The sequence below is a fragment of the Lactuca sativa genome, chromosome 1 (assembly GCF_002870075.4).
Source record: "Lactuca sativa cultivar Salinas chromosome 1, Lsat_Salinas_v11, whole genome shotgun sequence".
Classification (NCBI taxonomy): domain Eukaryota; kingdom Viridiplantae; phylum Streptophyta; class Magnoliopsida; order Asterales; family Asteraceae; genus Lactuca; species Lactuca sativa.
Genome location: NC_056623.2, coordinates 45,474,390 through 45,492,289, shown reverse-complemented (window position 1 = coordinate 45,492,289; position 17,900 = coordinate 45,474,390). Strand labels below are relative to the sequence as shown.

The 17,900-nt window shown below is 39.5% G+C and overlaps 1 protein-coding gene across 1 annotated transcript; it reads right to left on the bottom strand.

Annotated features, from left to right (window-relative positions):
• Window positions 1-1,295: 1,295 nt before the first annotated feature.
• LOC111882103 (protein Brevis radix-like 3) lies at window positions 1,296-4,126 on the bottom strand. Its single transcript, XM_023878471.3, has 5 exons — window positions 3,323-4,126; window positions 2,834-3,219; window positions 2,108-2,243; window positions 1,743-2,023; window positions 1,296-1,674 (listed from the first exon to the last, which is right to left on the bottom strand). Exons 1-5 carry the CDS (start codon window positions 3,440-3,442, stop codon window positions 1,596-1,598), a joined length of 1,002 nt encoding a protein of 333 aa, XP_023734239.1. The 5' UTR covers window positions 3,443-4,126; the 3' UTR covers window positions 1,296-1,595.
• Between the last annotated feature and the right edge of the window lie 13,774 nt (window positions 4,127-17,900).

Below are 17,900 nucleotides of genomic sequence, written 5' to 3'. Positions count from 1 at the left end.
GGAGTTAGTATCCAATCAAATTAAATGGAACCAAAAATTTACAATTCTTAGAATATTGAAAATTAAATTGGTTCAATTTCTGAATACAAGGTTAAAAAAATTAAAATTTAATAATTAAATGTTAAATGCATTAGCTATTACTTTCATGATGCACATCTACCTTCGATTTGTGTGGCTTTGTATATGTTTAAATATAGATATTATAAATATTTACAAAATGTAACTTTCCATTTGTGAGTGTAAACATTGTAGCTAAAAGTACAACTTCTTACTCACAATATACAGGTATGTTAATGCATGAAGTTGAAGTTTAATCCATCAGTCCTCAACTTTATATGATTAGTCATTTATAACCCTTCTATTTTGTAAAATGATATTTTTCATACATTTACTTTTAAAATCTTCTTACTTTTAAAATCTTCAAATTCGTATGATTCATCACTTGTAACCATTCTATTTTGTTCATACCTTTACTTTTCAAAATACCATCTTGACCTCCTCCACTTTTAACTTTGTAAAATATCATTTTTATCAATTTATTTTCTAAATTTTTGTATTTATCTCTTTCAACTTTGTAAAATATAACTTCCATCCATTTATTTTCTAAATTTTTGTAAATTTTTGTGTTTATTCTATGTTATGGTGGTTTATATATAATATGATTTTCTCTCTTCTACTTTATAAAATATATTTTTCACCCTTTTTTAAATGTTACTTTAATTCCCCTCAATTTGAACTTTGTATAATATTATTTTCATCAATTTATTTTCTTAACTTTTGTGTTTATTATATATATATATATATATATATATATATATATATATATATATAATTTTTCCTCTTCTACTTTATAAAAATGTACACTTTCTATCTCTATTTTTTAAATGTTACTTTGATCCCCATCAACTTTATAAAATATCATTTTTACAACTTCCATTTTTTAAACTTTCATGTTTATCCCTTATAATACACAAAAAAAACATGTAAAAACACATGCCAAAACACGAGCTTAATTAGTACTATAAATATATATTGTAACATTTAAAAAATTATTTTGATGAATACACTAGTTTTAAAAAAATGCTTGTAGATAACAACCAAGATAAATGAGCCAAATAGAAAATATTGCTAAATTTTAGAGTTGTTTTTTATAGGTCTTTTTATGTAATTATCCATTTAATCTGACCCTAATTCATCCATTTTGTTAAGTCATTTATAAAAAAAACTATCTTCAATAAAACAAATTCGATTCGAAGTTTCGAACTCAACCGAGAATTATAAGGAATACAAAAGACTTCTCAATAAGAATTCAAGTCTAGCATGTTATATGAATAAACTTGAACTCACATGTTATAGTAAGCTTCAAATTGCTTGAGCTCGAACACAAACCGCTCGATGGCTCATATACATTTCTATATATGACAACCCTTCCCTACTCAATTACCTTTTAGAAATAAAAAAGATAGAATAAAATATGAAGCTTATATAGACATACAAAGGTCTTCATATTCAACTGCAAAATGGCCTTCTGGCCTTTCACCACTTTTGCATAACAAAATAGATAGATATATAGAAACTATTCCCAACATTCAAACTCACAGATACTGTTGTTGTATCCTTGCTCTATTCTTTTCCCACCACATTCTCGCATGTACTTCCCCAAACCGTTCACGACTGTTATACATCAAAATGTAATTAATAATAATTTACAAATTTGAAAGAAAAAAAATGCTGATTCCTACCTGAATCGAACCCGCCTAAGCTCCCGGGTCCCACTTGGAAGTGTTCTAATTGTAATATAAACACCCGGCTCATCTTGCTCAACCCATTCAGTTTCCAAATCGCTCACATTGCTCAAAGAAATCTCTTCAGATTGATCCACGTCTCGTGTTGAACTAGTTTTAGCAGAAACATCCACTGACGATGTCTCGGTTTTTGAGCCGTGAAACAGGTTTCGAGGTGGATGCTCCTTGCTAAGTGGCGGCGTAACCGGACTGTTCTCAATAGACTCGGTTCTTGAACTCTGAAAACATCAAATTCAGGCTTGCGCTGATACCATGTCAGATAATATTATATACTAACAAAAATAATAAGAAAGGTAATTAACCTCGTCTTCAGATCTTGGGGGAGACGGTAGTGGTACTCCTTGTTGATTAAAGCGCTGTACATTGTACAACTCCATAATTTTCTCACAGTTTTCGGACCACCATCTTTGTGCTTGCCATTTGTTGAACATTTCACGACTAATAATAACAATAATACACAATAAAATACGATTGATAGTGACGTTGGAAAATGGTAATTATAATAGAGCATTAAAAATTATATTTATACTCTTTATGTATAATAAAGCAAAGGGCATAACATGTGATGCAGAAAGGAAAACAACATACAATATATTTTTGGGTGGAATGAAATCATGTGGACCATTAGTTTATGGGTAATAAGTATAAGTAAAGAATCAATCAAGAACATTGAAATGGTGGATCGAATTTCAAATACCCGGACCCCATTCAAGAGCTTCTTGGCAATGATCCATTTAATAGATTAGTTGAGAGATATAATATAATTCAATTTGATTCCAAAAATTTGCGGTTATTTATGAGCATATCGGACCCACAAGTCCACAAAGCATCTGGAAATATGTCATTGACTATTTTTAGATTTTTATACAATCTATTTGTTAGCAACTACTCACTGTGTCCCATGAAAATCGCAAGGAAGTAGGAATTTAACTTTTTGTGTTCATTTGTGTAACAATGTGAAATTTGGTAAAATAAAGCACAACAATTTGCATAAATCGGTAAATCGGATTAAAATTTAGAATGCAAACCTGAAGCGAATACGTTTCAGATCGTTGCCACCATGAGGCAAGGAAACGAAAGTGATGAGAACACCTGGTTCCACCTGAGCAACCCATTCTTTAACCTCATCTTCCTCCATAAACACAACCGACTCAGTCCGGCCACTCACCGACGCCGGAGTACTCGAACCACTCGAAAGCCCCTTTAATCTCGCTTCCATTTCCTTTCCCCAAACCTTGGGTGTCGAATTGCCGGTACCGGTGCCGGTTCTTTGGTACCCGCAAAAAAACCTACCGGACGATAAACCGGCTTCGGAGTCCGCATAACCCCGACGAGTCGGGTTGTTGTTAGATGATCCGGAGCAAGGCTTGCAGTTTTTGTATGCTCCTGAAGCCTTTAACGCAATATCCTTGATCTGTAATCGATGTGTTTCATTTTATGATCAGAACTACTTGCATTAAACGATCGAATGACAGCATTTGTCAGGAAATGAGAAACAGAACAATCGTAATTCTTACTTGAGATGTGAGGGTTTTAACGGCTTGCTTGGTTCTAGGTGTAGAAACGGAGTCTCCTTCTTCCTGTTCGTGTAGAGATCCACCATTTAGCTGCTTCGTACAAGCAATACACGTCAACATTTTCAAATGTGTGTTCACGATCACAGATTTTTCCTATAAAATTGGGTACTTAAACGACTCCAATTCACTGTAGAATAGCTCAATTTCGATTCACTAGACGAGCTAGAAACGCGAAATGAACACGAAAACAGAGTTACAAGCGTTTTCATATAAATACCGAAGTGAGTTTCGTGCGTAAAGAGGAAAAATAAACACTCGTTACACGACCATTAATGGCGTGATTCTAGGGCATATATATGTGTACAAATAGTTTCAGACAGAGAATCTGTTGTTGTAAACAAAAGCAAACACAGACGGCGAAACGCACGTTTGCCGCCGACTAATATGCGTGAATATGAACACACAGTAGCACGCACAGTCGGCAGAAATTTTGGGGAGATGGTGTGACAGGTTATTATGAAAAAGGGTTGTGATCAGTAATGATACGCATTAATCTGTAAGAGAGAGAGAGAGAGAGAGAGAGAGAGAGAGAGAGAGAGAGAGAGAGAGAGGTGATGAAATGGAAGAGAAGAAACGTGTGCCCCTGTTATAAAGGTGATGGGTCCGATGCGTCGCCGGCGAGTAGTACCGGCAGCGGTGGATTGATCGATGGAAAGTGGCAAAAGGAAGTCTAGTGAGTAGTGAGTAGCCACCTCTTTTGCATCGGTACTACAAACAACCCCCTTCGAATGTCACTTTGTAGCTTCTCTTGCAATTTGCCAAATTAATTAAATACTCACCTATTGGGTTCATGTCTAATTTGGGTTCATGTCTAATATTTTAGAATATAGTATGTAATAAAACTAAAACAAAATTGCAAAAATGTCCCTATGTACGTATTTTTTTTTTTTTGGGTTTTAACCGAATGCTTACTTTTATGGTTGTGGTCCTTGGGCCCAACTTATTCCGGACTTCGGTCTGATGCCGGGCGGGGCCCAAGTTATTCCGGACTTTGGTTTGATGCGGGGCGGGGCGGGGCCCGATGTAGTGGGCGGGCCCAAGTTATTCCGGACTTCGGTCTAATGTCGGGCGGGGTCCAATATGTGTTATCTATAGGGAAAATGACTCTTGAGGATAATTAACTTTTGCGTTTGTACTCATTTGGTCCTTCTTTTTTGTATTCAATATACCATCGAACTTGTTGTTGGTGTTTACCATAGCCCTTTTGACCGGCTTTTGACATGTGATAGCCGGTCAAAGGGTTATGGTGAACACAAACAACAAGTTCGATGGTATATTGAGTACAAAAAAAAGGAAAGGGACCAAATGAGAACAAACGCAACAGGTGGTTACCCTCCTGATTCATTTTCCCTTTACTCATTTACAACAAATCTCACATAATCTCCTACTGATATTAATGACTTTATGAGATTCATTCTTGCTTCTCTTCAAAACATAACTCACGAAATGACATTATTCATGCATGTACAACTTTGTAATGCACTTGAATATTTATTAGGGGAATCTTGACTAAGCAGGCGCATTTCATGGCTACATTTACATTTCCAATCAAATGATTTATCGTATCATGGATTCTAGACAAGTCTACAAACGAGTGGAATCACAAGTGATGTGATTTTTTAGTTTACTTAGCTTTAAGATCGAACTCATGGGATAAGATACAACATCAATACGTGCAATATCATGTTGGTTTTGTAGACACATCACCATAATATTGTACATATTGATGTTGTATCTTATCCCATGAGTTCGATCTTAAAGCTAAGTAAACTCAAAAATCACAACACTTGTGATTCCACTCGTTTGTAGACTTGTCTAGAATCCATGATACCATAAATCATTTGATTGGAAATGTAAATGTAGTCATGAAATGCGCCTGCTTAGTGAAGATTCCCCTAATAAATATTCAAGTGCATTACAAAGTTGTACATGCATGAATAATGTCCTTTCGTGAGTTATGTTTTGAAGAGAATCAAGAATGAATCTCATAAAGTCATTAATATCAGTAGGAGATGATGTGGGATTTGTTGTAAATGAGTAAAGGGAAAATGAATCAGGAGGGTAACCAACTGTTGCGTTTGTTCTCATTTGGTCTCTTTCCTTTTTTTGTACTCAATATACCATCGAACTTGTTGTTTGTGTTCACCATAACCCTTTGACCGGCTATCACAAGTCAAAAGTCGGTCAAAAGGGCTATGGTAAACACCAACAACAAGTTCGATGGTATATTGAATACAAAAAAAGAAAAGGGACCAAATGAGTACAAACGCAAAAGTTAATTACCCTCAAGAGTCATTTTCCCTTATCTATATTATGGTATGATATGTGGTAGTTTTGGGAGCCCACTAAGCTTCGTGCTTACAGTTTCAATTTTTGGTTTCAGGTACTTCCGCTAGTAAGGGGAAGAGCTCGGGAAGATAGCATCGCACACACCATAGCTTCAATTTTTCTTATCCTGAGAGTTTTCATTAGAAATTGTGATATGTTTTGATACAGTTGTTGTGTTACATTTGTTATGATCTTTTGGGATACTTGTTCCACATTTTTTTTGTTGGTATGCTATCGATGATGTGATTTTTTGTATTATTAAAACAAAATTTTTTTGGGTCTTATATGTAGTTTCATTGCGTATTTGTTACCTTGGTAAACTGAAATGACTTTAATATCATTAGGTATTTATTTTTTATTTCTAAATTCATTTTTTTAAGTTTTAATAATTATTTATTCATTTTAATAATTAAAAAATGAAAGGGCTCTCTCTCTCTCTCATTGTTGGTATATAGAATCGATTAGCTGCCAAGAATTGATTGAACCGTCATCATCTTCTTCAATACCTTCATATTCTTCAAAAATCAAAACCCAACTCATCCATTACCCATTAGGTCCTCACCATCGTCCCTCCTCCTGCTCCATCTCCCCCTCTCTTTCTCTCTCACACACATGCTTCTGCATTCACAGTCGATCCGGTCATAGATTTACTGATCCAACCACACAACCCTAGCCGAACCCAACACCAAAATACTGAACCATGTTCATTAGCTTTCATGAACTTCTTCAACAGAAGAATAACAGTAGCAATAATAAGGGCTAGGGTTTAACTCCCCCATGCTCTTCTCCTAGATCAATTTCTGATTGCTTAATCTGATTTTGTTCAACCCTCGATGGTGAAAATAACAGTCGTAACTTTGCTAACGTGGACATGTTCTTAGGCGGTGACATCGTCTTCTTCTTCGCGATGATCGTTTTGGGTTTGGTCAGAGATACAGAAAGTTGTTAACTGTGAATCTTTACTTGAAACTTAGCCACGACGGTGACATCGCCTTCTTCTTCGGTGGCGCCCTATTTGCCGGAAACTGACCCTTTTCATTCTCGATTCTTTTTTGGGTGGTGAATCGGAGACTCTGAAATTAATTCGTGATTTTGCTCTTTCAAGTAAAGGAGAATATAGATCTGATCGGACTATCCGTTTCTCTCTCTTTCTCCATGACCGGAGCTCGGTGGTTTCAAGGTTTAACCTCGAATTCCATCTGGAATCAGTCATCGATTTTCAACAAAAATTTGATTTTCAAAAATCAATATCAATTACAATAGATTATGTTTACTTAGCAATTCAATCGATTGTAATGAATCAGCAATTTTCAGGAATCAATCGATTCTCACATGGAATCGGTTCAATTTGGGTATAGAAATGAATACGATTTGTAAGATAATCATAATAAAATGAACCCTTCTTTTCCCCTTTTCTCTCCTGCGGTATGGATCAATCTCGGTTTCTTTTTCTATCATGTTTTCTTAAACTGCATATTACAAGGATTTAATATTAGGATTATCAAGAACTGCAAGTGTGTGAGAGAGAGAGAGAGAGAGAAAGAGGTATTCTATTATATTTTAATTGTTAAAATAAATAAATAAATATTAAAATTTAAAAATAATGAAAGTTAAATGAAAAATTAATACCCCAAGGGTATTATAGTCATTTCAATTTTCGAATGGACTATTTTCACATACAAACTAGTCCAAAAGGACCACGAAGCCAAAAAAAAGTCGTGGTTTAGACTAAAACCCCCAAAAAAATGCATACCACATGGACCATTTTTGCAGTTTTGTCTAAAATTAAACAAGTTTAGAATAATTTGTTTACAAATTACAACAATTGTTTTCAATAAAAATGTGCAGTATAGATTAACCCAATATCTTCCTAATTCCTAACAAAATATCGCTTTATCATCTATGCATATAAAAATAAATAATACTAGTAGAAAATATATATATAAATATTAATTATATACAAAATTATCTCTTTAAATAATGTCTAACAAAATCGATCTCTTTTTTGTAGGTGATATCCAGTCCCCTTTGGTGTAAGCGTGCAAGCTTCCTTTCTATTTATCTTGGGTTTCCCATTGGAGCTAATATGAAACTTGCTCCAAGTTGGAAACTAATGGTTGATAAATTTAATTTGAAGTTATCAAGTTGGATGGCAAACACCTTGTTATTTGGGGGAAGACATACTCTTGTCAAGACTGTACTTGGTAGTCTCTCTTTTTTTTTACTTTTCACTGTATTCGAAAGACTCGGTGGGTTACTTAGAGTGCCTTAGTACGTCCTAAACGTAAATGCAGACTTGGTATTGGTTGCCTTAAAATGATGAATGTTGCTCTTTTTACTAAATGATTATGACGTCTAAAATGTGAATCTAATGGTCTTTTGACTTCGTGTATTACCGCTTTACATCACATATGGAAGTGATTGCAATCCATTGGAAAAATAAGGTTTCCTTGTTATCAATTGTTAAAACTGGTTTAGAGTTAGATGATTGGAACATTTCTATTAATAACATTTTTGAAAAGAAAACTATGAGCATGTGATAAAACTCATATTTTGAAGGATGTGTAGTTCGATAATATGGTATTAGGTTTCAAAACATTGCAAAATTACTAATAGAATTAATGCTTCTTGCTTTATTGGAACATGGTGCTGGAAGAAAGAACCACGAAATGGTGAGGAGTCAAGACATTTAACAGCCTTAAATAGCTTGGTGGCTTATGTACAGCTTTTGAAAGTTTATGATTCTTGGATATGGAAGGTTGACAATAATAGTGATTCCAATGTGAGATCGTTGTGTGCATTAATGTATAGCTAGATAACAAGTGATGATCGGTTACAGTTTCATTAGATTGCATAGGTCTCCATCAAAGGCAAATTGCTTCATGTGGCGTATGTTACTAAACAAAATTTCAGTTATCATGAACCTCATGCTGAAAGGGGTAAATTTGTTATATTTTTCTTGTCCTTTATGTTTGAATATAATTGAGGACACATATCATTTTTTTTTTTAATTGCTATTCTCTCTGGAAGTTTGGAGTTGGTTCTACAGTTGGTCGAGTTTCTTACCATCTGTGCTTATGAATACTTATGATATGTTATTAACATAGAAGTTATGTTGCAATGGGCTTAGCAAGAATCTTAAAAATATGAAATTGAGGCTGATATATTCTACCATTTGGATAATTTTGAAGACTCGTAAGTCGTAATGCCCTTATCTTCGATAAGAAAATATATTTTTCTATAAGGACAACAGATTAAATTCAATTTATCTCCTTCAATTGTTCAAGCATCATGCCAATCTTAATAGTCTTAATTGGAATATTTGGTATTGTTGTCTTCTTAGTGCTTGTAATGCTTGTACTAATATTTTATAATTTGCTCTAACACACTGCTAGTTGCATAATTTTTGTTTTTAATAATATTCGTCGTTATTAAAAAAAATAACTCTAAAACTCTGACCAATTGGGAATGAAAGAATTGGATTATTAAATAGATCATTGAATAGAATTATCTTCAAACAAAAATAAATACTTAATAAGACATTAAAGGTGATGAAACACATAGTTTTTCGATGACATCATCAACTGTTGGTGATTTTATATCACAAATGTTATTTAAGTGTAATGAGTTTGATTTGTTGATCAATGTCTGTGACATCCCCAAAATCTCGGCCAGAAAAGACCGATTTCATTTATGCTTTTTAAAACATTTTCAGAGTAAATCCGTTTGATTTTTAAAAGAGATGCGGAATTTGTTCCCAAAAACAAAACATGATAAAATAGATATTTATCAAAACATTTCATATAGAAATATGATTTCATTTCATAATCAAAAGTCGGGATGTCATGTTCCGATATAGATCATAAAGCATAAACGATTACATTACAAGTCATTCAACAAATATATACATATGCAGACTTGTAAAAAAACAACTTGATGATTTGCCCATCTTAAGCTCTTGCGCCACTTCCTGTAATACAATTAAACTGAGTGGGTCAGGCTTGGGAGCCTGGTGAGCATATAGGGTTTTCAAACCTACAATAATTATATTTAATTACAACAATCAACAATAAATCCGATTACCCATTCCCATTATCCTCACCTTACGTTCCTAAAAATAACGTCTATTATAAGGAACTTATTTTAGGATTTTCATCGGGACGGACATTGCTGCAGAGGGGCTTCCTCAACAATAAGTGTCCTAAAGGCAACCATATGGGGGATAGAGTACACCGGTGAACACGTCGTTCACAACACTTACAGGTAATGAGCCTGCTAGTGTTCCACAGGACAGTCTAGAGTAGTACGTGGTCGTCATCCATACTCTGCTGAATGACTAGAATAACACCAATAACACCGAGGCCTCTCATCTGTTTATTTCACACCAATTATCTACCCATGTTCTACCCAACATATTAGTAGATAAAAATATACATTTTTATACATTGTTTAAAAACCTGTATAGCATGCTTTAATCAAAACATATTCCACATAACAGATGAGGCACACACACATAACACGTATTTCATAGAGAATATACATTCACATATATAACCACAAAATATATACACGTAGCACATATTTTATATTAAATACTTCATAATATTGCGTTGGAAAGAAAATAACTACACACTCACTTGATCAGAAGATGATCCGACAGCGCTACGGCTTATAGAAGTAGCGTCTCTCCGTAGATCTGGAAGATCTTCACAAAAACCGGCTCCTCGCGGGCAGGGCTTCGGCTCGGGAATAACGCTCTACGGGATTCTCGGGGCTTCGGATCTCGCTTCGGGGCTCGAGAATAATACCGGGGCTTCGGGGTACAAACGGCACGCAAAACGAGGAAAAGGACTAGAGAGAAGGAAGAAATTGTGAATGAGAAAAGAGCTGCCTTCGGATCCCCTTTTATAGTGCTGAACCCTCGCACGTACGCGGGGCGTACGCCTCGGGGGTCGTCAGCGCTTACGTCATCGGCCCTCATACGTCAGTGCACACGACTTCGGAGTACTCGAGTGCCCTTCGCTGTACGCGGTGCGTACTTCGGATAGACCGCCTAACCCTTCTTCGGATAATATCGGAGTTGTAATAAAAAAATAAATATTAAATATTTATTAAACTTCAAAAATTCATATCTCCTTCATACGAACTCCGTTTTCGACGTTCTTTATATCCACGCGAAGGTGAGACTATGCTCTACAACTTTCGTTTAGACTCTGTCGGCTCATTTTGACTTTTATTTTTATTAATTATTTTTAGAAGGCCCGGACAGGGAAACTTCGTTATAAAATCATAACTCCTTCGTCCGACGTCCGTTCTCGCCTATCTTTTCATCGTTTCGCTACTAACAACGAGATCTTCGATTCTCATTTAGATTGTTTCGGCTAAAAACCGCTCGATCTCAAATCGAGTATTCGGGCTGCATACTGCCACATCAAAACTTTAGAAAATCATAACTTCCTCATACGAAGTCAGATTTGGGCGTTCCTTTTATGCACGCTCTCGGTTTAACGAAATCTACGACTTTCGTTTAGATCGCTAAGGCTAAATATCGCTCTAACTTAAATTCATATTTTACGTAACTCGGCGTCGTGCCGGTTCTGTCGCGAAACTTCGACAGGTCATAACTTCTTCGTTATAACTCGGATTTTGGCATTCCTTATATCTCCGGAATCCTTGTTTCAACCACTACAACTTTATGCAAAGATATCGGGCATATCTAATACTTTAATTTTGATGCTTATTTTATTCTTAATTTAATTATATCACATAATTAAGCAAATAAACACATTACTCACATAATTCACAAATTCACAAATAATACATTTTATTATTTCAAATTGGGGTTACAAAGGTTAACCTAGACTATTACATTGCTAAAAATGGCAAGCCCAGAAACACGGGCGTTACAATTCTCCCCACCTTAGAATGATTCCGTCCCCGGAATCACACATCAGCAAACAAATGCGGATAGCGACTCATCATGTCACTCTCCGTCTCCCAGGTGAGATTCGGCCCATTCGCGTGTTTCCATCGGACAAGCACTAACTCAACCATCTTACGTCACAATTTCTTAGTCTTTCGGTCAACGATTGTCTCCGGTTCCTCAATCAACCTTTTGTTCTCATCGATCCTCAACTCCGAAAGTGGAATTATGTCGGGAACTTCTCCCGTGAACTTCCTCAAGTAACACACATGGAAAGTGTTATGAATTCCATTCAGTTCTTCTGGTAGTTCGAGCTTGTAAGCTTGGTTCCCAATCCTCTGAAGAACTTTAAACGGTCCAATAAACCTTGGACTTAACTTTCTCTTTTTACCAAATCTTATAAGTCCCTTCCACGACGAGACTTTAAGCAAAACCGAATCTCCAACTTCAAAAGTCATCGGTCTTTGCTTTTTGTCAGCATAGCTCTTTTGACGGTCCTGAGCTGCTAACATTCTTTCCCTAATTATTCTCAACTTTTCAGCCGTTTGATGGACTATCTGCGGTCCCATAAACTGCTTTTCCCCAGCCTCAAGCCAACAAGACGGCGTACGACACTTCTGTCCATACAATGCTTGATAAGGTGCCATCTTTATGCTCGAGTGAAAACTATTATTATAGGAAAATTCTACCAAAGGTAAATGTTCATCCCAATTACCTAGGAATTCCAAGGTACACGCTCTCAACATATCTTCAAGTGTTTGTATCGTTCTTTCGCTCTGACCATCAGTCTGCGGATGGTAAGCTGTACTTAAACACAACTTGGTTCCCAATTCCTCTTGTAGACTTTTCCAAAATCGTGAGGTGAAACGACTATCACGATCCGACACAATCGTTAGCGGAACACCGTGAAGCCTCACAATTTCCTTCACGTAAGAATTCGCAAGCTTTTCCATAGACCATTTCTCGCTGGCTGCTATGAAATGCGCACTCTTAGTGAATCGATCAACGACCACCCAAATCATGTCGTGACCACTTTTTGTTCTGGGTAGTTTAGTGACAAAATCCATAGCAATGTCTTCCCACTTACCTATAGGCACAGGTAATGGTTCTAGACTCCCGTATAGTTTCTGATGTTGTGCCTTGACTCTTGCACAAGTCACACACTCGGCCACATACTTCGCGATGTCGAGCTTCATCGTCGGCCACCAATAATAGGGTTTCAGGTCCCTATACATTTTTGTGCTACCGGGATGAATCGAGTACATGGTTTTGTGAGCTTCTTCCATCAGAAGATCTCTGACTCCTCCTGTCTTAGGTATCCAAATCCGATCTTGGAACACCCTCAGTTCGTGACTGTTTACACCGAACACCAACGTTTTGCCCAAATGTTCCTCCTTCCGGTCATTCTTCTCAGAAGCTTCGCTTTGAGCTTTCTTTATACTTTCCAAAATAGTCGAGACAAATTCAATTCTCAACGCTCTTGGCCTTTTCTTTTCAAGATTGACCTTCCGACTGAGAGCATCAGCAACAACATTGTGTAACAGCCCGGAATTCCAGGTATCTTTATTGTTTTGATTCTTTTGTGTTTTGAGAGGGGACTCGGCGAGTTGGAGCTCAGACTCACCGAGTAGGGTCGCGATTCTGGACGCGGGATTCGTCTGGACTCGGCGAGTCCAGGATATGGACTTGGCGAGTCCGCGCTGTTTAATGAAACCCTAATTTCTCGGGTTTGGGACCTATTTAAAGGGCCTTATGGCCGTCATTTGCACCCATCAGTCCATAGAGAGAAACCCTAGAGTGCTTTAGCGATTTGAGAGAGAAGGGAGGCATTTCTTGACCTTTGTGTGTTGTTTAGCAAAGAAGAAGGAGGTTCTAGCCAAGAGGAGGCAAAGGAGATTGCTATTATGTGGATTTGAAGCTTAGATCTTCGATCTAGAGGTATGATTTCGGCTCATCTTCTGTTTTGGTGAAGTATAATTGATTTTAGGGTTTCTTGTGACCTTGTTGAGTTGATTGGATGGCCAAATTGTCCCTTGCTAGTGATGAGGCTTTGGATCTGGATCCATAGAGGTCCAGAGAGCCTCATTCATCAAGCTTTATAGAGAACCATGGAGGTTATGACCTTGAGTAGTGATAATTGTTGATAATTCTTCACATATGGTCATATAGAGGTTGTTTATACACCAAGTCTGGGGCTTTACGTGGTGAATCAGTATAGGAAGGCCAGATCTATGAATTGTTGGAATAGATCTGACCTTAGAAGCAAGTTTGAGTGATTGCATGGCATGGACTCGCCGAGTCCGATGAGCAGACTCGGCGAGTAGTTTGAAGATTTCCTTGGACCGGCCAGTGAGTGGTCCAGTCGAGTCATGGGTTAACTCAGTGAGTCAGGGCGAGTTAGAGAAGGTTGTCAAGTGGACCGAGTCGAGCTGGGACTCGCCGAGTCGTTCTTGAGACTCGGCGAGTTGAGTCGGGGTGGCCCCCCGATTTTGCCAGGAGAAACTCGTCGAGTCAAGGGGAGTACTCGACGTGTAGAAAGGGAATCCTAGAGAGTTGGCGGAGAACGTCTAGACTCGCCGAGTTGCCTTGTGCACTCGCCGAGTCCGGTCAAAGTTGACCGTTGACCGTTGACCTGTGTTGACTTCTTAGGGATAGTCAACCTTAGAGATATAAAGTGTTAATTAGAGTCATGTGATGTTATAGGAGGATTAGAGCTCGGAGGATCGAGCACGAGGGATTTCCAGGATTCGTGAGATACCGAGATACGCGAGGTGAGTCTTCTCACTATACTTTACCTTGAGTAGGTAATCAGAGCTGTGTGTTAGTGTATGTATGTTATGTGTATGCTATGTGTAGTGCTGCATTATTTCTATGTGATTTATGCTGTGCATGTTTACAGAGTTGGAACCGAAAGGTTCCTAGAGTTAGAACCTGAGGGTTCACAGAGCTTGGGTGCACGGACCCATAGAGTTATAGCCTCGAGTGGCTAATATGTGTTTATGTGTGGTATTTTGGGGAACTCACTAAGCTTCGTGCTTACAGTGTTAGTGTTGTTGTTTCAGGTACTAGCGAGGACCGTGGGAAGACGCCGGCTTGATCTGTACACACGTAGGGGACTTTTGATATTTTTGTGTGATCTTGGGATTTGTATGATGCAGATTGGAATTTTAAACTTAATATTTTTATGAAGTTAAATGAGAAATGTTTTTATATTTGCGAAAAATTATTTTGAAAATTCACGGTGTTACAAGTTGGTATCAGAGCCTTGGTTTGAGGGATTCGAGTACACCTTCGGGCGTATTTGAACTCAAACTGAGGATTTGAGATGTATTTTCAAAAAGAGTAAAAGATTTTTGAAAAACGCAGAGCAAGAGATGTGTGTACGATCAGTCAGCGCCCGAACGGTGATTTCCCAAAATACCTTTATATTATGTGATATTGATATTGATATGATGTATCCGCATGCTAGAGTAGGCTAGGTATTGCTATTAGGACTAGAGTGGCCTGATTTGTGATGCCTTAGCCTAGGGAGAGGTGAGCTGCTATGAGATGCTTGAGAGTGAGTAGGTAGCAGCGAGGGGCTTATGAGAGATCTATTAGAGAGTGGTCTACGCATGATAGAGTACTTGAGACTTAGGATCCGAAGAGGAGGACTTGGAGTGTATTCTGGTGCGGTGCGGACAGTAGTATTGGGCCCGTACTACTGAAAGCACCGGAGCGGTGTGCAGCCCAAGTAAGAATCGTTGGAATGCCAAGAACCAAGGAGGAAAGAGTTGACGAGTGTGAGCATACTCGTGTGGATTCTAATTTATCGTATGTTGTATTTCAGAGGTAGATCATGGTGAGGACACATTTGATGCCCGAGAGCAGTGGTACCAGTGAGGAGGAGATCCGTCGGATCATTCAGGAGGAGGTGGCTGTGGCCATCAGGGCAGAGATACCGGAGATGTTTGGGTCTATAAAGACCACGTTGATTGAGACATTTGATGAGCGTTATGCCGCTCTTTCTGAGGCTGCTGTTGCAGCGGCTACCGCAGCGATTGCTGCTGCAAGGCCGCAGGGTGGGGATGCGTTGCTGTTCCGTGAGTTCAGCAACACAAAACCACCAGAGTTTGATGGTACTCAGGATCCGGTGGCAGCTATGAGGTGGATATCTGATATTGAGGGGTGTTTCTTCACTTGCTCGTCTCCTGAGCATTTGAAGGTCCGGTTCGCGTTGAACCAGCTTCGCTTGGGAGCGAAGGACTGGTGGAAGTTTGTGACGGCGCATTATATGCCTGCTGAGCTTTCTGCGGTGACCTGGGAGAGGTTCACCACCATGTTTCGGGATGAGTACGTTCCCCAGGTGGAGAGAGAGCGTTTAGCACATGAGTTTCTGACCCTCAAGCAGGGTACTGAGTCTGTTACAGCGATCACGAGGATGTTCCATGAGAGGGTGATGTTCTGCCCTGAGCACGTGTCCACTGAGCAGGCACGTATGATCCGTTACTTGAGCATCTTGAGGCGGGATATTCGGGAGTTCGCTGCGAACTCCTCGTACCGGACATTTGTCGAGCTTCAGGCAAATGCCCGGAAGAGGGAGATTGAGCTTGAGACTCAGGCCAGGGAGGAGGCGGAGTCTCAGGGGAGGGATCGACGACCGGTACAGTCGCAGCCGGCCGCCAAGCGGGCCAAGCCTGCTGATCCCAGACCAGGGAGCCAGAAGGGCCGTACTTGCGGAAAGTGCGGCAAGGGTCATGACGGAGTTTGTTGAGCGGGGTCTTGCTACAAATGTGGCAAGGAGGGGCACATGGCCAAGGACTGCCCCAAGGGGTTTGCAGTGTGTTTTCACTGCAACCAGACCAGACACCGGAAGGCCGAGTGTCCGCAGTTGCGCGGAGCATCTCAGGGGTCTGCTCCTGCCGCCATCAGAGCTACAGAGAGTCGGCCTGTGAAGGCCGAGGCGCTGAGAGCTCGAGGGAGAGCTTTCCAGCTGACTGCGGAGGAGGTCCGCGCTGCGCCCGATGTTGTGGCTGGTATGTTTCCTTTCATGTATTTATTTTGATGTTGAGATATTATGCTTATATTATATTATGCGTAGGTACCTTTCTTGTGAACTCTGTACCTGCTTTAGTGTTATTTGACTCGGGTGCGAGTCGGTCTTTTGTGTCTTCGGCCTTTAGTCAGCATATCAGTGTTAGTCGTGAGGCTTTGAGTCGGCCTCTGAGGGTTTCCATAGCTGATGATAGAGTGATTTGTGCCACGGAGGTTTTCCGGGGATGTGTGTCAGAGATTTTCGGGGTTGAGTTTCCGATTGATCTGATTCCTATTGCGATGGGTGATGTCTGTGTCATTGTGGGCATGGACTGGTTGAGCCGATTCGGCGCGGTTATCGACTGTGAGTGTCAGCTGGTGACCATACGAGACCCTAGTGGGGGAGTTCTTTCGGTGTACGGCGAGGGTACACGTTCAGGATCAGCTTTTTGTTCGGCCGCTAGGGCGAGACAGTGTCTACAGCAGGGCTGTAAGGGTTTTGTGGCGTATGTGATGGATACACGAGCGACTTCCGAGAGACCGAGTTCAGTTGAGGAGGTACCGGTGGTGCGTGAGTTTCCAGATGTTTTTCCCGAGGAGTTACCGGGTGTACCTCCTGTGAGACAAGTGGAGTTTGGCATTGATTTGGTTCCGGGGACCGCGCCAATCGCTAAGGTGCCTTATCGTCTTGCACCTCCAGAGATGCAAGAGTTATCCTCGCAGCTTTAGGAGTTGCTGGGGAAGGGATTTATTCGGCCGAGCAGCTCGCCGTGGGGAGCACCTATTCAGTTCGTCAAGAAGAAGGATGGTTCACACCGGATGTGCATTGACTACCGGGAGTTGAACAAGCTGACGGTCAAGAACCGTTACCCCTTGCCGAGGATCGACGATTTATTTGATCAGTTGCAGGGAGCATCTTGGTTCTCCAAGATCGATTTGAGGTCGGGATACCATCAGGTGAGAGTGCGGGATGAGGATGTCCAGAAGACAGCCTTCAGGACGCGATATGGGCATTATGAGTTTGTGGTGATGCCTTTTGGGCTCACCAATTCCCCGGCTGTGTTCATGGATCTCATGAACAGGGTATGCAGGCCGATGTTGGATCGGTCGGTGATTGTATTTATCGATGATATTCTGGTATATTCGAGATCTAGAGAGCAGCATGAGGAGCATTTGAGGGAGGTCCTTGGGGTTTTGAGATCGGAGAAGCTTTATGCAAAGTTCTCCAAGTGCGATTTCTGGTTGCGGGAGGTC

What these genes read in the sequence shown, in the direction of transcription:
- LOC111882103 (XM_023878471.3), bottom strand. Translation starts at nt 3,442, where the DNA reads ATGTTGACGTGTATTGCTTGTACGAAGCAGCTAAATGGTGGATCTCTA. An exon ending in TTAAAACCCTCACATCTCAA is followed by an intron (nt 3,220 to 3,322) that starts GTAAGAATTACG and finishes CATCGATTACAG; the next exon opens with ATCAAGGATATTGCGTTAAA. An exon ending in CTGAAACGTATTCGCTTCAG is followed by an intron (nt 2,244 to 2,833) that starts GTTTGCATTCTA and finishes TGTTATTATTAG; the next exon opens with TCGTGAAATGTTCAACAAAT.